At 40.8% G+C, this 24,178-nt stretch overlaps 1 protein-coding gene across 2 annotated transcripts in view; it reads left to right on the top strand.

The window, feature by feature from the left end:
* The first annotated feature begins 1,334 nt into the window (after positions 1-1,334).
* The window catches only part of fat4 (FAT atypical cadherin 4), a 363,521-nt gene continuing 340,677 nt past the window's right edge, over positions 1,335-24,178 (top strand). For both annotated transcript variants that reach the window (XM_073042814.1, XM_073042815.1), the window contains exons 1-2: positions 1,335-3,649; positions 10,630-13,518. In XM_073042814.1, coding sequence (XP_072898915.1) covers positions 1,439-3,649; positions 10,630-13,518 — 5,100 coding nt within the window. In that variant the 5' untranslated portion in view covers positions 1,335-1,438. The remainder of the gene's footprint in view (positions 3,650-10,629; positions 13,519-24,178) is intronic.

The following is a 24,178-nucleotide window of genomic DNA, read 5'->3' as shown; positions in this document are numbered from 1 at the left end:
GAAGATACCTTTCGTTTCAAATTGCATATAAATATCAGCCACATTTAACTTGTCAGGTACGGAACATATGTTATATATAAACATCAACTCCGATTGAACACTAGAGGACGCTGTTGTATCGCAAACGATGAATTCTTGCTTAATAATATTTGTCCCATGAGAGAAAGAAATACTGTTGCGAACAACTCAGGATATTTTTGGCAATATTGTACTTCTAAAATTCGGAAAGTTGCTGGCGCTGCTGCTTTATAACACTTTAAATCTTTAACAGGATTAAAGTGGTTTGCAGTGGACAAAGGTCTGTGATGTGTAAAACATCGTCACAGTATCAAACTCTTATTATAGAGTTTAACTTATTTTCTCTTGAATTTACGAAGTATATTTTGCGAAATTAAAATTGGTTGGTATATTAGTTTATTCTCTGATAAGTGGTAAAGAGGTGACAGCTGAAAACAAATCTGACTGAATGGCTGCAATGGGTCCAGCCAGGCTGGGGGTTTGACATTCTTCCTTTGAAAAATATGTCTAACATGTAACGGTCCGGCTCACATTCTCCATCTACTAGATTCAACACATTGAAGTTGATAGAGTAAAAAGGCACGAAATTTAAATTGGATATTGGTTCATTGTGTCAATTTTAAGTTTCGCTTTAAAAATGTCACCACCCCTTGTGAAGCACATCGCCTGCAACCATTGCTACATAAACCAGAGCCGCAAATCCTTAAAAGTTATTCCTGTACAGTTCCAATGCGCGGCCCCATTAACCACGCCCCCTTTCTCCTTATTTTCGACCCTCACCTTACATCACATGTTGGCTCAATCTCCCTCCCGCGAGGGGTGGAGGGGGTGCGGGACCCGCTGCCACTCATTGTGACTGACGGCAGCATTGCCCGCAGGGGGACGAACACAATTTGGGAAGAGAGAGAGCGGAGGGATACGAGTACGAACCAATGGTCGGAACGGCAGCGGCAGATTGAGGGGCGGGCGGAGTCTTTCCTGTGCTGTGGAGTTAGGTTGTATTGGGAGAAAGTGGAAAAAAAATCAAGATCCCGGGAATGACCAAAGCGAGTCATGTCTTTATTGGTGCGGCAGCGAAAGCGGCAGTGTGCTGAAACTGTATCCGAATACTCTCTCCCGTAGCAATCTGCAAGTTGGGACATAACAGGGGGATCAAAGCTTTAAAAGTTGGAGTGTATCAGGCAAAAGTTTACAATTTTTTTATATGGAAACGCCAACAGCTGCTTCGAAAAACTTTATGAAGAGAAGCGGTTGAAGAAACAAACTTTTTAACTTAAAATAAATCGTGAAGACGGTGCCGCTTACAAAGGTACTCTATCGGTAGCCGTTACTAGGATTTGCCCCTAGATTCGCTGAGATTTGATGCCTTTTGGAAGAGCTGTATCTTGCTGGAAAGGTGGTTTGAGAACACTCCTGTACCATGGTACCGTTAGGTAGAAGCTGTAATCTTCTCACCGTCTTGCTGGTGCTCCTGAGCTTTTGTTGGGATGCCGCGTCCAACCAACTCCGCCAAGTGTTTAAGATCGAGGAGGAGCTGCCGCCCGAGACCCTGGTGGGCACCATACACACCAAGCCGGACTTCACCTATCGCTTCAGCGAGAACCACGCGTTGTTCGCCATCAATGCCACCACAGGTGTCATCTGCACTACCGCGGTGATCGATCGCGAAAGCCTGCCCAGCGATGTGATCAATATCGTGGTGCTGTCCAGCCAGCCCACCTACCCCACCGAGGTCCGCATCATCGTGCTGGATGTCAACGACAACGCTCCGGTCTTCCCCGAGCCCAGCATCGTGGTGAGCTTCAGGGAGGACCCGAGCGGCGGGCGGCAGGTGATCCTGGACACGGCCACCGACGCGGACATCGGCACCAACGGGGTGGACCACCGCTCCTACCGCATCGTACAGGGCAACGAGGAAGGGAAATTCCGCCTGGATATCACGGTCAACCCGAGCGGCGAAGGCGCCTTCATGCACCTGGTGTCGACCGGCGGGCTGGACAGGGAGACGGATCCTTTCTACCAGCTGCTGGTGGAGGTGGAGGACCGCGGGCAGCCCAAGAGATTCGGTTACTTGCAGGTCAATGTCACCGTGCAGGACACCAACGACAACTCGCCTAGCTTCTCGCAGGCTCACTACCAGGCCAGCGTTCCCGAGAGTGTGCCCATCGGCTCCAGCGTGCTGCAGGTGACGGCCAGCGACCTGGATCAAGGGGCCAATGCCGACCTGGTGTTCTCGGTGGATGAGGGCAGCCCCTTCCACATGGAGCCGGCGACCGGGGTGCTGACCGTCAAGGAGCAGCTCGACTACGAGACCAAGAAGGAATACTCGCTGGTGATCCGGGCCAGCGACGGCGGCAGCCCATCGCTGAGCGGCCGCACCGAGGCCACCGTCAAGCTGCTGGACGTGAACGACAACGACCCGCTGGTGAAGTTCCGCTACCTGCCGGCCAACTCGCGGTTCGCGGCGGTGGACGAGAACGCGCCCATCGGCACGGTGGTGGCGCTGCTGACGGTGAGCGACGCCGACTCGGCGGCCAACGGCAACATCTCGGTGTCGATCCTGGCCGGCAACGAGCAGCTGCACTTCTCGGTGCAGCGGTCGCCGGTGCCCGGCCTCAGCCTGATCAAGGTGGCCAGCGCCCTGGACCGGGAGCGCATCCCGGCCTACAACCTGACCGTGTCGGTGTGCGACCACGGGCTGCCGCTCGCCCGCTCCTCGCTCGCCAGCCTGCTCATCTTCATCAACGACATCAACGACCACCCGCCCGTCTTCGAGCGGCCGCACTACCAGGTGCACGTGGCCGAGGACGTGCCGCTCGGCAGCTACATCGGCGGCTTGCGGGCCACCGACGGCGACTCCGGCCTCAACGCGCAGCTCCGCTACTCGGTGGTGTCCGGCAACCGGCTGGGCTGGTTCAACATCAGCGAGGAGAGCGGCCTCATCACCAGCGCCGCCGCCCTCGACCGAGAGACGGCGGCCGAACTGCGGCTCAACGTCAGCGCCCGCGACCAGGGCCTGCAGCCGCGCACCTCCTACGCCACCCTCAGCATCACCATCGGCGATGTCAACGACCAGGCGCCCACCTTCACCGAGCCCTCCTACGCCTCCGCCATCGCCGAGCACTCGCCGCCGGGAACCCCGCTGGTCGCCCTCACCGCCGTCGACAAGGATTTGGGCGCCAACGGCACCGTGCGCTACCTGCTGGTGCCCGACACCCCGCCCAGCTACCGGCAGCTCTTCCGCCTGGACCCGGTGTCCGGCCTCCTCACCTGCCTCGCCGAGCTGGACCGGGAGCAGCAGGCCGCCTACGTCTTGCTGGTGCAAGCCCGCGACAAGGGCGAGCCCCCGCTCTCCTCGGTGGCCCGGGTCAACATCACGCTGCTGGACATCAACGACAACAGCCCCACCTTCTACCCGCTGCAGTACTTCGCGAACATTAAGGAGAACGAGCCCCCCGGCGCCTACATCACCGCCGTGTCGGCCGCCGACCCCGACCTGGGCAGCAACGGGACTGTCAGCTACACCATCACGGCGGGAGACACCTCCAGGTTCCACATCAACCACCACACGGGCGTCATCTCCACCAGGATGTCACTGGACCGAGAGGAGAGGACAGCTTATCAGCTGCAGGTAGACGATTTGTAACGCACTAGATTGCATGTTTTCACTTTAGCGTGCTTCGCAAATCCCTAACTACAACAAAAGTAAGCGATTTAATAGTACACACTAGTGGAAGCGTGAGGAGGAGCTGAAATCCTCCCAAACTGCTGTTAACAGACGTCCCAAATTTAAAAGCCTTGTTTCAGGGACATGCTGCCGCAGCTGTTGTTCCTCCCCCACTACTTTGGGAAGCGCTCCAAACACATTTTCAAGGTATGCTTTTTTTTTGAGCATGTGCGGATGACTTTTTCATAATTTTCCATGGAGATTGGCCCTAATCAGTCATTGAAGTTTGTACTGTTTCTTAGAACTTGTGCCAGAAACTGCTTCAGTTAGAGATAAAATTGATTCAGTTGGAGATGAATGATCTTGGAAAATTAATGATGCCTTCTGTGTTAATATCGTTTTGAAGAAGCTGTAATGTCCCAGCTATTTTGCTGGTAATTTATTTTTAATCAGTGATCTTTTCATCTATCATTAATGTTCAATCCTTCACTAGAAGCTGGATGGTTGGATCTCTGATTTCCTCATACTTGGAGAGAGGTGTCTTCCTTCCTGAAAGGGTCACTGGTCCTGGCACTCTATGAGGAGTATATTAATGAGCCATAAAGACTGAGAGATAGAGCACAGAAACAGCCCCTTTAACTCCTCAAATCTGTGCTGATCATCAACCACCCATTTACACAGTAATCCCATATTTTTCCTCCACATATTCTCATCAGCTCCCCCAGATTCTATTATTCATCTACACATGAAGGGCAACTTACAGTTGCCAGTTAGCCTATCATGTGACCACATGCCTTTGGGGTGTGGGATTAATCTAGAACACCTGGATAAAACCCATGATGTTACAGGAAACCCATACCGAGGTCAGGATTGAATCGGTATTTGGTACTGTGTGGCAGTGGCTCTACTGGTTGTACAACTGTGTCAGTCTAAATATTGTATATCCCGCCTAATGAATATAGTATTCAATACAGTATACCCCTTCTTCAGTATCTCATCTACTTTGTGAGTCCACCTTCAGCCATCATTGAATTTCTATACTGATTGATATCTGCAACATAATCTATGCTTGCCATTCCTTCCTCAATGGTGACCCTGGATTACATTTTATCTAATATTAAGCTACAACCTGTTTCCTTACCAGGGCTAATGCTGATAGCAGGTCTCTTGTCAGGAAGCATCTTACTGGATTATGACTTGCCTGAGTTTCCCACAGAGAGTGGAAAGTCTCCAAACAGCATCTTTCAAGTAGAATGACCATGATTGGGTGTTAAGAAATTTAAAGAAACTCATTGATACATTCTAAGCTTTTGATGGTTACTTAGTATTTGCTTCTGCTTGTCTATTCCCTCTACCTTATTCCAGAAGGTAATTCCATAAACAGTGATGGCCCTTTGGCATCTTACCCAAACGGGAGATTTTCTTGATTCAATTTTGAGCAATAATAGTCTGGATTTGAGATCTGTGAGGTGAGAATTTAACAGTAGGAGTCCTCGAAGTAAGGACCCTGGAGAAGGCAGGAGATTGGGGCTGTGAAAGAAAATGGATCAGCTCTGATGAAATGATGGAGCAGATTTGATGGGCCAAATGGCTTAATTCTGCTCCTATATCTTATCGTCTAAGTAAGGTTGCTGCCCTTGGGAACCTTTTGGGTGTGATGCTTTCCAGAAGGCAGATACTTAAGTGCTACCAAGCAGAAGGTCATTGTGGAACCAGAGAAAATGATTGAGAGTTTTTTTGGGGGGGGGGGGTCTATATTCTTTGGAGGGAGTGGGATTTCAGAGATTTAAGATAGAGGAAGGTCAATTTAGGTTGTAGGGTATAAGATTATTATAATAAAGAGAAGCTTTATTGTAATATTTGAGATCAGCTTGTTTCCTGGGAGTAGATTGGCTGCATACTTACTTTCCTTGCTGCCTTTACAACAGAATGTTAATTTGAAGTACTCACTCCTACATTGCAATTTATCCATGGACCTGACCCCACTCCACCTGGTTTTTGGGATGTAAGATTTAGATCAGTTTCCAATTGTGTTGCCTCAACTGTTTGCCAACTGAGAATAGTTAATTCAGCACAGGCAAGGGATCATAACTCAATAAGAAACAACACACTGCACTTCTTGAAAGTCGCAGAGGGTGACGATAACTTTTTTTTACGTATGAGAAAGTGAAATAGGACTGTGATTTATTTTCACACCATGCTGAATCCACATCAGGATCTAATTATGATATACCAGACTAATGTTCCTTCAACTTTACAAAGCAGTGTTTTTTAAAATATAAAGTCTTGCTCCACAGACCTGTTAAACAAGTTTTTTTATTATGACAACCTTAACAGTTACAATTTGAGCTATTCCAATTGCAGTAATGTGTGACTAAATATTTATCTCCTGGAGATGACTGTCATTATACTGTGGCTGAGGAAAGATAGAAACATGATTGCTTGAAATCTGGTGAGCTTCTGATTCCAAAGGTGAAATGAAGCACTGTCTCACATGGAGACTGAAAGGATTTTTAAGACATAGCTTTGTAGTTCCCAATAAGTAGGTAGCAGTAATATTTTTGGAAAGCTAGCTCATGCTTATTAGATGAAGGCAATTTCATCAGTCAGAAAGAACTGCATGAAAAGGTGAAGGAAATATAGTTCTGAGTTTTCAAGCTGCCAGTAAAAGTTAAAGTTAACTCAATATATTCAGCTTGAGGAATGATGATGACATAAATACAAAATATTAGGAAATTTGTGATTTAAGATTCTTGAACTCCATTGGCTATGAATTTTGAGACCAAATTTATTGAATCACTATGTGATCAAAAATTGGTATAAAAATGTTCAATGGAGAAATAAGGAATATATTAAAATGATTGTCAAATACAATTAAAATTAATGTATTTGGACATTCCATCTTCATATTGTGCACTAAATTTCAAAACCTGGATTGCATTGTCCTTAAAATTTTCCAAAGGCAAGGAGATGAGCTATTGATTCTCACTGAAAAAGTCAGTGAGCACACGAAGTATATTACCTATTGAGTTGCTTAGAAAACTTGCCACCAAGTGAATAAATGATAGCAAAAATAAAACAATTTTCTTTGATTTTTAAAAAATTGGAATTAGTTATTCTTTGTCTTAACTTGTCTGGAACCTCTATTGTCGCCATTTACTGGAATTGCATATTTGTGGTAGTTGTGGCCTTGAGCTCCTCAATCCATTGTATAATTATGCTTGATTGGATTGACATTTTCCTGTCTTGTTCAAATGTGAGAACTCGTGTAAATTGTAGGCACTGCAGTGCTATTCATGATTCCATTATTTAAATTATGTAGAGAATTTTTTTCCCCATTCAACAAAGTAATCATATTGCTTGTGGTTTAAAAAAAAGTATTCATATGGGAAAAAAATACCAGCAAGACAGGCAACCCCTGTGGAAAGAGAAATAGCTTTAATGTTTTGGTCCAGTACTCCTCATCAGAATGAGAGAAGAGAGGAGACAGGATAGTTGTAAGTTGCAGAGAGGGTGGATAGGAAGGAAGGGATGAATGGGTCAAAGGAAACCTCAGGATTACTGTGGTTCTGAGCTGTTGAATAGTTGTAATATATTGAATCTTGAAGTCAACAAAATCATAGAAGATGAGATACTGTTTCTTAAGCTTACATTAGGTCTTATTGAAGCCATGCAGGAGGCTGAGTGGGAATATGATAGAGTACAGGCAACTGGAAGCTCAACACGTACAAACAACCTGGATGAACTCAGCAGGTTGGACTGCTCCTTTCAACAGATGTTGCCCGACTGCTGAGTTCATCCAGCTTGTTTGTGCATGTTGATTTGACCACAGTATGTGCAGTATACTTTGTGTTTACAACTGGAAGCTCAAGTGGATTGACTAAAGGTGCTCCGCAAAGTAATCACGCAAGCAATGCTTGTTGCTTTCTGGTACAGAGGAGACCACATCATGAGTATTGAATACAAAACACCATATTTAGTATCAGTGCAAATGAATCACTACTTCACATGGAAGGTTGGTTTAGTTTCCTAGATAGTGGAATGGAGATCAGGAAAAGTCACAAGGAGCATAATCCTTTCAGAATACTTTGCAGGTAGGAGAGGGTAAGGTGGGTCTCATAGTGGAATCTCTTTGAAAGTAGCTGAAATTAAGGGTTCAGTGTGGAGTCTTGAATACAGGAGATCTTGTTTTGTTCATGAGGAAACGGGGTGAGAACAGAGTTTCAGAAAATTGATGATGCATGGTCAAGAGCTCGAACAGCTCAGGTGGAAGGGAAGACTTCCCAGATGTATTTCAGTGGAGAAACTCATCATCAGAGCTAATTTACAGAGACAGAAGCTTACATGGAGCTCTTTCAGGAGTGGAATAGGTGAAAGTATAGACAATATAGCTGTGGAAGTCTCTAATGGATATGTATCATTCTAGTTGAGACTAGGGAATTGGCAACAGTCAGTGTTGGAGGACATCAGAGGTACAAGGAAGGAAGTAGGAGGAGTCTGGACTGGCGAGAAAGTATAGAGTCAAGGATGGTGAAATAAGTTCAGTAGTATAATGATTTGCCCGAAATGCTTTTATTTTGGATCTTGAGCAGGTTTAGAAATGGGTTGTACGGGATTATATAACTGGAGGCTTTAGATGGAAGAACTCACACAGAAATGAAGTCTGTAACTAGCAAGAAGGACAATAATCTGATATTCAGTGATAGAGCTGTTGTCTAGAGCTACATGCATCTGAAACTTTTAGGTTTTCAAATACTTTATAAGAAGACCTTTATAGTACATAGTTTTCCCCTTCCACTCTTACTTTGTGTATTTCTTTGCAATTCTTTTATTTAAACCATAGTTTTGATCAATGTAGTTGGAATATAAATATTTTCATCTTCTGGAGTTCCAAATTTTACATGGATTTACACAACGGAAAATATGCTTGACAGGGTATGAAATACACATAAAGAAAGAGATAGGTACAATTAAAGTAGATATGGTATGGGAGAAAGAGTTTTATGCTTATAAATCCCCTTCAAGCTTGTCAGAATTACAGCTTTGTGCATCAGTCCATATCAAATATATTCCAATGTTTTCCTAGCTGTGTTCTTGTCTTGCAACCTCCATAATTCAGCTACCTCCATCGTAACCCACTTCCTTTAAGTTAAAACTTTTCAACCAACCCATTATTTACCTCAGCTAGTATTTCTTCCTTTGGACCCATGCCAGTTTTGCTTCATAATTATTCTGTGAAGGATAACCTTACTGAAAATATTGTGTAAATATAGGTGATGTTGTTATGGCAGTAAAGTGACAAAATAAGATGTGATACTTTTCATTTGGATACAATATTCCTTTCAATTATTTTGCTTTGCTTCTCAAGGTTTAGGAGGAAGCTGTGTGATTTGAAGTAGGATTCTTCAACAACAAATCAAACACAAAATCATAAAGGGAAAATCTTATATCAAACAAAATTATTGAGTAGATGGAAATCTCTTTCTAGATTATCTCATGAGGTTATTTTTTCCTCACAAGGAGAAGCTAGAGTAAGAGGAAAAGAAAGACTTTGTGAATGGAGAATGATCATCAATTAAAAAATAAGCCTTGAAAAACTCAGTGGACTAGACCTTTGGTACCTGAGCTCAGATTAAAATTAGATTGATGATACTCTTAACACTTCCACAGTAAAAAGATCAAGACCTGGAGTGTTGAGCTATTCCCTAGCCATCTGGCCAAGTGTACTGTAACTAAATTTGAATAAGATTGATAGGAGTCAATAAATACCTGCATAAAACTTTATGTTGCCTCTCCTGTAATTAATAGGGGTGAAAATCCTCTTGAAGTTCAAAGTAAATTTATTATCAAAGTATGTATATGTAACGATCTACTACCCTGAGATTCATTTTCTTGCAGTCATTCACAGAAAAAAGAAATACAATAGATTCAATGAATAACTGCACACAAAGACAGACAACCAATGTGCAAAAGTCAAACTGCAAATACAAAAAAAAATTGACAATGAGTACGCAAGTTTCAGAGTCCTTGAAAGTGAGTCTATAGGTTGTGGAATTAGTTCATTGTTGAGATGAGTGAAGTTATCTGTGCCAGTTCAGGAGTCTGAGGGTTGAAGGATAATTACTGTTCCTGAACCTGGTGGTGGGGAAGCTAAGGCTCCTGTACCTCCTTCCTGATTGCAGCATGACCTGGATGGTGGGAGAGGGGAGGGGATGCTGCTTTCTTGTGGCAGTGCTCCTTAGAGGAAAGGGTTTTCCCTGTGATGAACTAGCTGATTCCATTTCTTTTTGTTAGCTTTTCCATTTTTGGACATTGGTGTTTTCATACCAGGCCGTCTAATTAAGGGTTGTATAAAATGCTTAATATACTGTACGTGGACCTAAGCCATACAATTGTTTCTAATTTGGGACTTCCTAGTCATGTCATTTATTCAAGCTCTGATTAGTATGAAGACTGAAACATTGATGTTGTGGGAATTTATTTTGTCAAGCATAATGTTGGAAGGCAAATAAAGAAACATTTTCTCAGCATTTTGCTGTGCCATATCTCACTAGAGACTCTAATACTTAGTGTATGAAATGGAAATTGTTCCAAGACCATACTTTGATCTTAATGGGAATGTGGTGAGAGTGTGGAGAGGGGCTATGTGGAGTCTAAGCAAACTTAGTTCAATGCATTTGGGGTATTCAGGAAATCCTGCTGGAAAATAATTGAGTATGTTAAATAATTGTTCAGATAAATTAATTTCCAAATTTCAGTTTTCAGCTTAGCTGAAATTCTAATTGAACAAAAATTGAAAGCAAAGTGTTCTGGGTTTTATTGTTATGGCAAATTTATTCATATTATATATTCATATTATCCTTTGTTCTTTTGATAACAAAACACTAAAGGCTTTTCTCTTCAAACTATCATCTAATGTTTTATCATATGATTTTTGATTCTAGGTAGTTGCTACAGATGGTGGAAATCTCCGCTCACAGAAGCTAGCTATTGTAACCATAACGGTTATTGACACGCAGGATACACCTCCTTCGTTCAGCCAGAGCAGCTACAGTTTTGTTATTTTTGAGAACATTGCTATTGGTTCCCTTGTTGGCACAGTATCTGCATCTACACTTGATCTTAATACCAACATCACTTACCTCATCACCTCAGGAGACCAGAAGGGCATGTTTACCATTGGTGGATCAACGGGTCAAATTAATACTGCCAGTACAATAGACAGAGAAGAAATGGCATTTTATCAATTAAAAGTTGTGGCAAGTGGTGGTACAGTAACTGGAGAGACTTTAGTTAACATTACAATCAAGGATCTGAATGACAATTCTCCACATTTCCCTCATGTGGTTGAAAGTATTAATGCAGTTGAAAATTGGGGTTTGGGGCATACAATTTTTCAAGCTAAAGTTAAAGATCCTGACGAAGGCATCAATGGCATGGTTTCGTACTCCTTGCGACAGAATCGCAAAGGTCTCTTCCACATTGATGAGAAAACTGGAATAGTAACTTTGAATGGACCTCTTGACATAAATGCAGGCTCATACCAGGTGGAAGTAGTAGCTTCTGACATGGGTATTCCCCAGCGTTCATCGAGTTTAATTTTGACTATCTACGTGCATGATGTGAATGATAACCCACCTGTTTTTGACCAGCTTTCATATGAAATCACTATTTCCGAAGCCGAACCTGTGAATTCTCGGTTCTTTAAGGTCCTCGCCTCTGACATGGATTCAGGAGTAAATGGAGAAATCACCTATGACATTATAGATGGAAACAAGGAGAAACGGTTTGGTATTTTTCCTGATGGGCAAATATACATTAAGGCTGAACTGGATCGTGAAACTCAGAGCCATTATGTCTTGATGGTTGTTGCTGCTGACAGGGCAGTAGAGCCTCTAAGTGCAACTGTGAATGTGACCATAATACTGGAAGATGTAAATGACAACAGACCTTTATTTAACAGCACAAATTATGTATTTCATTTTGAAGAAGAGCAGAAAGCTGGTTCAACTGTTGGATACATCAATGCTGTGGACAAAGACTTTGGATTTAATGGTGATGTGAAATATGCATTTGAAACAGCTCAGCTTGATTTTGAGCTGAATGAAATCACTGGAAAATTAACCAGTAGACATCAGTTTGACAGGGAAGCTTTAGTGAGGCAAAGAGGGGCTGCAGTTTTTAGCCTTACAGTAACTGCATCAGACCAAGGATTGCCAAAGGTCCTCCAAGATCATGCTACTGTCCAAGTATACATCACGGATACAAATGATAATGCACCTAGGTTCACTAAGGACCTATATCTGGCTACAATATCAGAATCAGCAGGAAACTTGACACAAGTAGTCCGTGTGAGTGCTTCGGATGTTGATGAGGGAAATAATGCTTTGGTACGTTACTATATAACTGAGGGAAATGAAGAAGATCAATTTATGATTCAAAGTACCACAGGACAGGTGACTTTGATAGGAAAACTGGACCATGAAGCTACAGTTTCCTATTCCTTGACTTTGCTTGCAGTTGACTTAGGGAGTGATCCTTTGAGTTCCACATGCACCTTAATCATCAACGTGCTAGATGAAAATGACAACACTCCTTCATTTCCACAAGCTGTGATGCACGTCGATGCATTGGAAAATATGAGAGTTGGAGAGCTTGTCGAATCTGCTACTGCCACTGATTCAGATTCTGGGGACAACGCTGACATTCATTACAGCATTACAGGAAGTAACAATCATGGAACATTTAGCATCAGTCATAATACAGGTAGTATTTTCCTTGCAAAGAAAATGGACTTTGAAACCCAATCTGTATACCATTTGAACATAACAGCTAAAGATAAAGGAAGACCCCCAAGGTCTTCAACAATGTCAGTAGTGATTCATGTTAGAGACTTCAATGATAATGCACCTAGTTTTCCCCCTGGAGATATTTTTAAATCTATTGTAGAAAACATTCCTATTGGTACATCTATATTGACTGTAGCTGCCCATGATCCTGATGCTGATATTAATGGAGAGTTACATTATTGTATAGCCCAGCAAGTACCAAGAGGAAACCATTTTGTGATTGGTGCTTCAGATGGGATACTGCGGACAAATGCGGAGATTGACCGTGAATTTTCCAATCTGTTTGAACTTACTGTTAAAGCCATTGATCAGGCAGTTCCAGTTGATTTCAGGCGTTTTGCTCTAAAGAATATAACCATCTTAGTAACAGATCAGAACGATAATGCCCCAGTGTTTCTATCTCAGAATGCTCTGATTGCGGACAGTGCTCTGATGATGGGCTCCATTCTCACAACCATCAGGGCTATTGATCTAGATGAAGGAACAAATGGAGAAGTTGAGTATGAACTGGTTAGTGGAGACAGTGACACATTTATGATGGATCGATATAGTGGTGATATCAGAGTAGTAACACCTTTAGTTCCTTCTAGACTCACCTATCAACTTGTTGTGTCAGCTGTAGACTTTGGGCGAGAGAGACGATCAACCAGTTCAGAGGTGACTGTTATTCTACAGGGCACAGATGGACCTATCTTTACCCAGCCAAAATATATCACTGCTTTACGTGAAGGAGAGCCTGTGGGTACCAGTGTGATCTCTTTAAAGGCATCCAGTCCAAGAGGCTCTTCAGCAATACTGGAGTACTACATAGTTTCAGTTCGTTGTGGTGGAAAATCTGTCGGACGCCTTTTCACAATAGGACAACAAAGTGGAATCATCCGAACAGCTGCTGTGCTAGATCGAGAGCGAGGACCAAACCTTTATCTTGTGGATGTCTACGCGGTTGAAAAATCTTCTAATCTGCCCAGGACACAGAAAGCAGAGGTAAGTGAAATATTATTTTAATGATAACAATGCTCTGTATTTGCTTGCTTTCATAAAATAGGTTTTGTAACAGGTCAAAATAGATTAATAGATACAATTTTTAACCACCATGGCTGAGGAAGCATTTTTGTTAATTTAAAAGCATATTGTAGGTATGCACTTTCTAATAACTGGGAGGACAGACTGACCAGTATTTATGTAAGAGACATTTACATCTCATGTTTATTGTAGTGTAAGTTTTGAAATTAATTCTCGATTTTGCTGTTGTTACTTTTTGAGAAAATTAAGATTTTAAAACTAATCAGTAATTGCAGTATCAATGAAATGTTCATTTACAGAGCTCTCATTTTCTATGATTGTGCATCTGCAGACTGTGCTGCAAATAATTCAACAAAAGTGCAGACTTTGACAGTAAATCTTTCCACTTATATCAAGTTTACATCTTTTTCAACTAGTCCTTTATACGTAAATGCAAAATATTTGTAAATTACAAATTGATTTTATAAACTGAAAATCAGTGGTCTAAATAGCTGTTGTGGGAATGTCAACAGACGGTTGCAGTGGACAAATGCTGAAACTGACCATGAACGTGGATCTGATGTTAACCTGTGAGTCAGTTTAGCCTTAGAACCCACAAAGGGCAAAGCAACAAGTGAATCATCATTGTGATATGTATTACTTCCACCAATCACTGTTGTATATTCTGTTTTCACCACAGAGTAAGAAAAATAGGAAACATTTGATTTTAAATGCAGTTTAACAAAACAGAAGTACATGTATGTAAAGACCATGTGAAAGCAAAAATGATTACCAACATTGCATAAATTGTTGATCACATTGATTACATCTTGGTTATAAATGCTGGAAATCCTTTTCAAACAATGGAAAAACTGGAACATTGAATATACTGTCAAAGATGAGACAGTGACCTTGCTTGGTAGCTTTTTCCCTAAGCCTATTATATGACATGCATCCTGCTTAATAATAGTACACGTTCCTCTGCTTTGAAATCTTAAAATATGGACCTCTTTAATTTAAATGTATTAGTTGGTTGTTTTTGTGTGTCTGAATAATATGACACCACTTAGTAAAACCAAAAGAAGTGTTTGTGAAGTTAAGAGAAAACAGTAGTGTGAAATATGCAATGGTTTACACTAATGAAGTGTACACTGTTATACAAGTGACACAATGCAGAGAAACACATTTCTACTGATGGAGAACAAAAAATGAAGCAAAGCCAATCATACCAGAATTTTGACAGGAAAAGCATTGTTGTTTCTTTCATAGTTAATTTGTGTTTTTAAGTAGAATATACTGGAGAATGGAAATGACGTTTGATTGCTAGTTCTATTGTATGAGACTACATTACAATTACTGTTTTCTCCTGTGTGTTGTTGTCACATTGTATAACAGGAGTAACTTGCAACATAATTTATTGAAGATTAATTGAACATTTAATAGTACAATGTTTTGGTACAATATCATGATTATATTTGTAACACAATGAAGAGTTGTTGTAGGATCTTTCTGCTCTGCAGTGTAAAACTGTAATGTGTTTTCTTTCAAGAAGTACTTCAGTCATAAAGACATTCATAGCTATAAGTTACAGAGGCCCTTCGTTAGTCGGAGTCAGCCATGGATATTGCATCCTAGCTGTCTACGCGATACGCAAGTTTCGGCTGTATGACTGGAGAGCAAGCTGTGGCTCATGCAGCAGGCTCCCCATCTTCATGCAGTTGGTGAATCCAAAGGAATGCCAGACCTGATACAGTTTGGCACCAACGGTATCGGAGGAGTTGCCAGTCAGCATTGGACTCAACGTAGGACTGCCTTTGGGATTCTATCTCCTGATTTTTCTTGGGGTTTATTCCAGAAGCTTTTCACATGAGTGGGTATAGCTGCAGGGCAGTGGAGGTTTGAGATCAGGGTTCTTCTAGATGAACTGGCAACCATAGCTGACGAGCCCCATCTGCCCGAAACATGGTTTTAAGGCACCAGTAGCCTGCCTTTGCCCCTTCTGTCAGTAGAAACGATTCTGCCAGGCTTAGTAACTAAGCCACAAGTGAAGGCCAAAAGCTGAAAATGGCTGTGGGAGGCTATTAGAGATGCATGCCATTGGGAGCATTTAATAAGTAGTGGGAACTTATTCCCACTACCTCTCCCAGCTTTGACAACCTTACAGAAGCTATATCTTAGTGGGTTTAGAATTTCGAGTAATATTTTAAACCATAACTGAATTTTACATCCAGGATCCATATACCATTAAAGTGAGGTTATGTTTGTAAGTAATACTGTAAAGGATATGTGATGTGACCCATTATATAGTATATAGTGGGACTCGTTTAACATTGTGTAGTGACCTTTGTAATGAGCAGAATTTCACATACATTTCAATTAATTATGCACAAATGTCACAAATAATATTTTGTCATGTAAAGAGATATAAATAATCAATAATGGGTACACAGTATTTGATTTGAAATACCAGTGGAACTTTTCTGAATATAAAGTTTACTCACCTAGCCAATTCATCACCCAGGTTATCCTTATATCTTTTTTTCGCCATTTTGCCCATATCCCTCCCCCTTCATCATGCTCTTCAGCTGTTCCTGAGGTGAATTACGTAGTCATGAGAAAGAACTTCATCATTGGTGTTAAAATTTTTACAGTGCTTCAGTGGAGTCACAACACTAGGTCACAAGAGGATTTATAAATAATGGAACTAAGGCATGAGTAGCTGTAAGTTATAGTGGCATAAAATTAGATATTCATCAGTTCTTCAACAGTAGGTGAATAAATTAGAAGAAAATTCTGATCTAGTAGTATTGTTTCAATGAAACAGTGTTTTTCTGAGGCTTGAAAAGTGGTTTGACAATGACTTTGATATTCTATTTGGAGTCAGGCTGCTAGCTGTGCCTGAAATATATGGGAATGACTACTTACAGGGCATTGACACTTGAAACCAGGCAGTTGGAAAAATATTCCTGGGCAAGGCTGTATTATCTATCACCATTTTCATCAGGAGCTATGAGTCATTTGTGGAAAGTAGAAGAGCCCTAAATATCTGTTGCAGTTAAGTAATTACCAGTGGGAGAAAAGGGGAAATATAACAGAATGGCTAGTTGCATCTTATTCAAGTAACTGTAAAATGCATTAGTAGGTAGGTATTAGTAAGAAGAATTATAAGCTCTTTCTCTAAATTGATGGGATTATAGCTATCATCAGATTTTACTCTTCATGAAGTCAATAGAGTATTTGATAAAATAAGCAGCCACTACAATTTCATTGGTATCTTGCTGCACAGTCTAAGTTAAACAGTCTTTGAATTACAATTATATTCAAAACATTTCTTATCAAGGCAATAACAATGTTATTGTTATTGTAATGTTACAATGAGTTGTCTCAATACTATTTCACAGTAATAGATAAACTTAGAAAATCTTTAATTAGTAGATGAGCTGAAAAACTGTATTTCCCAAACCATGCTTTGAATCAGAATCAAATTTATTATCACTGACATATGACATGAAGTTTGTCCTTTTGCAGCAACATTACTGTACAAAGACAGAAATAAATAGCTCAAAAAAAGAAATAATGAGGCCATGTTCATTGGTTCATGGACTGTTCAAAATGTGATGGTGGAAGTGGGGTGGGGGGGGGGGGAGGAGAAGAAGCTCTTTCTAAATTGTTGAACGTGGATCTTCAGGCTCCTGTATCTCTTCCCTGATGATAGTCATGTTAGGTGGTCTGTTCAGGAGAGTGAAGATTCTTAATGATTGGTAACACCTTTTAGAGGCACTGCTTCTTGAAGATGCCCTCAGTGGTGGGGGTGGTGGTTCCCCCGATCAGTTGGCTGAGTCTATAACTCTTTATAGTCTCTTGAGATCCTGTGCATCGCACCAGGACCTCCATACCAGGTGGTGATGCAACCAGACAGAATGTTCTTCAACATACATCTTTAGACATTTGTAAGGGTCTTTGATAACATACCAAATCTGCTCATACTCCTAAATAATTAGAGCTGCTGTCATGTCTTTGTGATTGCATTAATGTGTTGGGCACAGGTCCAAGTTAGATACTCTATTGATGCCCAGGAACTTGAAGCTGCTTACCCTTTTTCCACTTCTGACTCCTCAATGAAGTCTGATGTTTGTTTTTCTGACTTCTTCTGAAGACTATGAATAATTCCTTGTGTTTTGCTGATGTTGGGTGCAAGACTGTTGTTGCAACACCACATAACCAGCTGATCTGTCAATCCTGTAGGCCTGCTCATTGTTACCTGAGCTTCCATCAACAAAGATGTCATCAGTGAATTTACAGATGATGCTTGAGCTGTGCATAGTTCCTGTATTCATGATTGTAGAGAGAGTAGAACAGTCAGCTAAGTACACATTCATGAGGTTCATCTCTGTTGATAGTCAGTAAGGAGGAGGTATTATTACTGATTCACACTGGTCTCCCAATGAAGAAGTCGAGTGTCTAGTTGGAGAGGGATACAGAGAGGGCAAGGTTTTGAAGCTTGGTTATTAGTACTAAAGGAATGATGGTATTGAATGCTGAGCTGTGATCGATAAACAGTTGCCTGATGTATGTCTTGCAGTTGTCTAGGTCCTCCAAGACAGAGTGGAGAACCAGTGAGATTGCATCTACTATAGACCTGATATGGCAGCGAGCGTATTGAAACAGGTCCAAATCCATACTCACGCAGTAGTTAATTTTAGCCATGACCATTGCCAATGGAGGTCTACAGAACATTGAAATAAAATTTAAAGAGCTAATTTGTTTTGGGTTTTCTCTGTAGCTCTTAGTTTTAGTATGAGATCCATGAGAACACCAAAATAACATGGATAATGTCATGGAATTTCTGGCATTTTACAGCTGGTATTCTAAGTGGCAGTCAGGAAAAACTATGAAAATTCTACCCTTTTGAATTAATTGCTTTTCATAGTCTTTCAGAAGAGATAAGAGTCATGCAGAGGTGCAGTTGTGTTTATTATGTTGACAGCATGAAAAATGATTTATATGATTTATGTAAACAAAAGGCCTGAGTGACATTTTTTCTCTGAGGATGTAGATTAATTATGCTTGGAAGAGATTACAGAAATATGTTCTTTTCCTTAAAACAAAGATCTTTATTACCAATGGTTTGCATTGCAAAAATCTCAATTACCTATGCTTCAAAAATTCTTGGTATTCAGATCCCTTGTGAATAAGGAAATTGGTAGTGAATGATTTTGAAACTGGAAAGTAACAGAAGCCCTTTCATTGCCTCAGATATTTGACTGATGAGACACTGTTGTAATGTCTTTTGATTGCTTTAACATAGTAATAACTACTTGTGATACTAATGTTAAATATGATTTAGCAGTATTAAATAAAGATTCAAAATGCTGGAAAGATTTAACAGGCCATGCAGCATCAGTGAAAAGAGAAACCGAGATACCACTTCAGATGTTCTAAGTTGCAGAGTGGGGGCAAGGAGTAAAGAATGCAAAGAAATGTTCATGATAGCTTGGAAATGTGACATAAGTGGTAGTGGTTGAGGAAAGACTGGTTATCTGAAACAATTGAATTTAATGTTGAATCCTCATGCTTCATGGGAACAGTATAAGAGGCCAAAGCAACTGAAGTGACAGGCAAGTGGATGCTTAGATTATCGATGCAGACTAAATACGAGTATTATACAAAATGGATATCCAATCTGCATTTGGTTCTTCCATTGTAGAGACCACATCATGAACATTGAAATGCAGTACAATAAACTGGAAAGAGTACACTGAATCACTTTTGCATTGAGGAGAGTGTTGGGTCCCTGGATGGTGGAAAGAGAAGAGAGAAGGGGCAAGAATTGTTTCAGCTGAGGCTTCATGGGAAGGTTGTGTAAGGTAAGTGGGTGTTGGTGGAAATTGAAGAGTGAGTCATAGTAATAGAGAGGGAACGATCTCTTTGAATTATATAGAGGGGATAGGATAGGAAGATCTCTCTGGTGTTGCTATAATGTTGAAATTGGCATGTTACAGAGGATAATGCATTGAATGTGAAGGCTGGTGGAAAAAGTTGAGGACAAAGATGGAAGGAAATGGATTGAGAATGGAAGTGTGAGAAATGGAACAGATGTATTTGAAAGCCTTATGAACTCTAGTGGGCCGGCTGGTGGCGCAGTGACATCAGCACCGGACTCCGGAGTGAAGGTTCCCGAGTTCAAATCCAGTCAGGCCGCTTTCCATCCGTGCCGGGTTGAGTGTTGAGCTCGCAACTCGGAATCTTTAAAAAAAGCACTGCGCTGTGAGAAGGATGTGGCGTCCACTCACAGAATCTTTCCTCCAAGACAACCACTTGAAAAAGTAAGTGGTCGCTGAGGCTCACACAAAAAAAAGGACTATAGTGGAGAGGAAAGCCACAGGTCAGGATAATGGAAGACATTTCAAAGATACTGGTGTGAATGCTGTCACTGACAGAATAGATAGAACAAAAACAAGAAATGGATTGGAGTCATTGAATTAAACAATGTAGGAGATAGTTTAGTCACATTGAAAGATTCATTAATTTGTTGATCTTTATAGAGTGTTGTTGACTCTGGTACTCCTGTACTAGCTATCTTAATAGCACCAAGATGCAAAATTTGGGGTTTTGATGAAAATTATCATTCTGAAGTGTTAATCCTGTTTATTTATAGACGCTGCCTGTGTAGTTTTTGCATTTTCTGTTCATATTTCAAATTTAGAGCATCTGCAATTTTTTTTGCTTTTATAATTTTCAATTTAACTTTTTAATTATGGAACAGTGCCCCCCCCCAAGCTTTTAATAAAAGAGTTGTATGTTAATGCAGAGCAGCTGATAGATGGCAGTAAATAAGACACCTTTTGAAAAAAGAATGGTATGTTTTTTGAATTGTTCATTCCATTTTCCTGAAAGTGAAGATGGTAGCATAGAAGGGCAAAAGTGTCCAGTTTTTAATTGATTGACTGATTAATGGCACATTTGTATTATTACAAACGGGTTACGGTGAAGGCAGCAAATTGAGACTGACAGACTGCTTTCTTGCACTTTCATATTTTCCCCTGTACTACCTCAATCTGCAGCATGCACCAATCCAATTACAGAAAGAAGAAAATCCGGAATCTGAAATGGAGATTGAACTGGTTTAACAGGGAGTATCATGAAATGCAAAACTCTATTCGGAAGCTATAAGTAAAAAAAGCATTTCTGAACACTTTTCTGAGTTATTTCAAAAAGTGTTTGAAAGCAGCTGTGGAAAATGTCCCCATTCTTTGGTAAGACAAATTACAAATCTGATTTTTTTTGGTCCTTTCTGAAAACTTTTCCATGTGCAGAGACTGCATTTTTAAAATTCAATTTTGATGATGTGGTGGCAGCTGAAGTTTATATCCACTGCCACAATGTCTACAAATAAATCCAGTGTAATCAACTTCTTAGCTGCAAGAGAATACTTTATTTCATATTTCTTACTGATATAAAGTTGCTTGGCCCTTAATACTATGCCGGCACTCAGAGCATTCCCATCAATCGGATTTCTTCCATATTTTCCTATAATCTACTTGCCTAGTTACACATTAACACGCTCTGATTCTATTACCTACATTGGAGGCAATTTTCAGTGGTAATTACTGTACCAACCAAACATGTACGCACCTCATGAAGTGTATCTGCAGAGGGCTTTTCCAAGAAATACTGCTCAGGACTATATTATTGAACTCTATAAGGGCTCTAGAACAGATGAGGATGATTGTGCTTTATTTTCTCTCATGTCTTACCTGAATTTCTGTGCTATGTTTTGACCTGAAGCTCTTTTAATGTTCAGGACAAGGCCTGCTCATGTGTTTACAGATGCATTCTTCAAAGCATGTTTGTGAGTCCTACACATGCAACGTTGGATGGCGCAGTGATTTGGAATTCAGCGTCTTGGGCCCATTCTCCCTCTTAGCACCTCTAGAATATGATGACCACATGGAGCTACCAGTGTTGGGTGGTTCTTGTTTTTAGCCCAGTAAGAGTGCAGGATGATTTTGGTAATGTTGGACAATTTGTAAAAAGGTTGAGAAATAATTAAGTGAACCTTTTTCCAACTTGTCAGCTGTTTTTTGTTTACATGGCCAGATTTTCTTCCCAACAGAAGTTAACCAATAGGATATTATCTGGCTTGGCATGTAGACCAGTCATCAGAAAACACCGTAAACTAAATATTTTGAATATTTGTCATTTGCTGTGAGTTCTGAATTTGGCACACCCAAAAGGACTGCTACGTTGAAAGTTTGCATTCAGCTGCTACGGTGGTTCCTTTTGAGTTTGATATGTGAATGTTAGGGTAGAGTTCAACTCTTCATCATGAAGTACAATGATGTCACTTTTTGGATTCATGGGTAAAGAATTATTAAAGCCAAGTGAGGAAGTTCAGCTTTATTTTCCATTCAACCAAAGAGAGCATACAATGTGTTTTAAAAAATAAAGTTGAAATAATATTTGTTTCATATCTTCAAAGGACTATTTTGATGTTAATCCTATCCTTGTTTAGGTAGATTAGAGATATACACTCTTCACCAGCAGAGGGAGTTACACACATGTTTCTTGGAAGAAAGAAATTTTTAAAAAAGATCAGCATTGGTTTAAGAAGTGTAATAAATGCACAAGTCGGTTTCTGAGCTCGCTTAGTCCTCCCCACCAACTCCCAGAACTGCCATGGCAGCTACATCTTTGGGTATCACCAGTGCATGAGGCTCTATGCCAAGTAGCAGGCAGATAAAACTGAAGCTTTGCAGATGAATGGAATGCATCTGATTCACACACCCCAATCTTTCTACACTAAGATGTTCACCAAAGTCAGTTCTACTATCTTCTAGGTGCTCTAACAAGCAATGACATCCTGTTCCCTCCTTCATAGCCAGGACTGATCAACAGTTCACAGAGAAATGAATAGTCCTCAAGCTGTCCCTCACTCTTCCTGCATGCACTGGGATAGCATTGTGGTTTGCAGTTTCTTAAAGTGATACTTATCCTGGACACCATAGTCTGGATATAGCTTCTAACTCGGTACAAATTAAATATTTTGCACAACCCACAAACATTTACTGCTCATCTCCTCAAGCTTCACCTTTCCCAATGCTGTTTTACACAATTGCAAGCTTTATGAATGCACATACAACCATTACAACTTTGTAAGATTGTTGATGGGAACATAACATTGTGTACTTTGAAACATACTGGATATCAATTTGCTTCTGATGAAAGATGCAATCAGTAGCCTGCCATTCAGAAGGTTTAGACTTCTTTATCCAAATGGGAGGTCCTGCAAACTCATCTTTCAGCTTATTGAAGGAGATGTAGAAGGTGGTCAACCTGAGGTTCTTCCATTATGTTGCTTAATCAGTGAAGAGATTCTTCAGAATTTGTACTCACGTCCTTTGTAGCAAAATATGTGAGTATTTGCTGATTTGCTTGCAATAGGTTTGATGTTTAGAAGCAGATTAATGGTGCTTTCACTCCCTGGTATGAAGTATCGAGGGAGCATATAGTTTGAGAATTTCAGGGATGTTGTTGACTCCTGCTAAAAGTGAAGGTAAACTGAAGGATTTTAGTTGCTGAGTAAAAGAGCATCTGTTACTTGTGAGATGTACTGACTGGGATAATGTTATAGTGATCTACATTAGCTGCCTGGAAAGAAATAGAGTCAAAACTTATCAGCTTTAACCTCCAAGGTGGTAAAGTGAGCCTGCAGATAGCTGTACTGAAGTTGGTATTCTCGAACAAGTGCAGTGAATATGTGCACATCTAGAAGAAGTCCATAAGACCGTTACCCATAAGACACAGGAGCAGAAGTTCAAGTTCAAATTCCAGTTTAATTGTCATTCAGCCACACACATGAATACAGCCAAATGAAATCCTCCAGGGACAAAAAGCAAAACACAGCACCAACGGTGACACACGGTACATATAACACTTGTAGTTATGATAGCAGAAAAATGTACAGTGATGAAAAATAATATAACCCAAGTCCCTGAGTGGTATGGCTTGTAGATTGATGGTGTATGGGATATTGTTCTGGAGCCACTTTTCTGCGAGAGCAAGCACACAGCAGTTTCTCTTCATGCGCTAGTGCAGCTGCAGACAAATGCATTTGGATCAGCCATTTGGGCCGTCACTCCAACATGGCTGATTTATTTTCCCTAACAATCCTGTTGTCCTGCCTTCTCCCTATAACGGTTGACACCATTGCTAATGGTGTCACTTTACCACTTTACATATATCTACCTGATGAATTGGCTTCCACAGTTGTCTGTAGTAATAAGTTCTACAGATTCAACACCCTCTGGCTAAATAAATTCCTTCTCATCTCTTTTCTGAAGGGATGTCCTTTTATTCTGCGGATATATCCTCTGGTCCTTGGGAGATCCCAACCTTTTTTATAGTAAAGACCAATACCATTAAGCAAGTGGTCCATGGATTCCAGATTAGGAACCTACTGGAAAAATCCTCTCCATTTCCACTCCGTTTAGGCCTTTCAATATTTGGTAGGTTTCAAATCGATCTCCCCCATTCTTCTAAACTCCAGTGAGTACAGGCCCAGAGGCATCAAACATTTATCATTCATTAATTCTTTCATTCCTGGGATTATTCTCATAAACCTCAAGTCAAGTCACTTTTT

This window comes from Hemitrygon akajei, chromosome 4 (assembly GCF_048418815.1).
Source record: "Hemitrygon akajei chromosome 4, sHemAka1.3, whole genome shotgun sequence".
Taxonomy (NCBI): domain Eukaryota; kingdom Metazoa; phylum Chordata; class Chondrichthyes; order Myliobatiformes; family Dasyatidae; genus Hemitrygon; species Hemitrygon akajei.
This window is presented reverse-complemented; position numbering and strand designations above follow the sequence as displayed.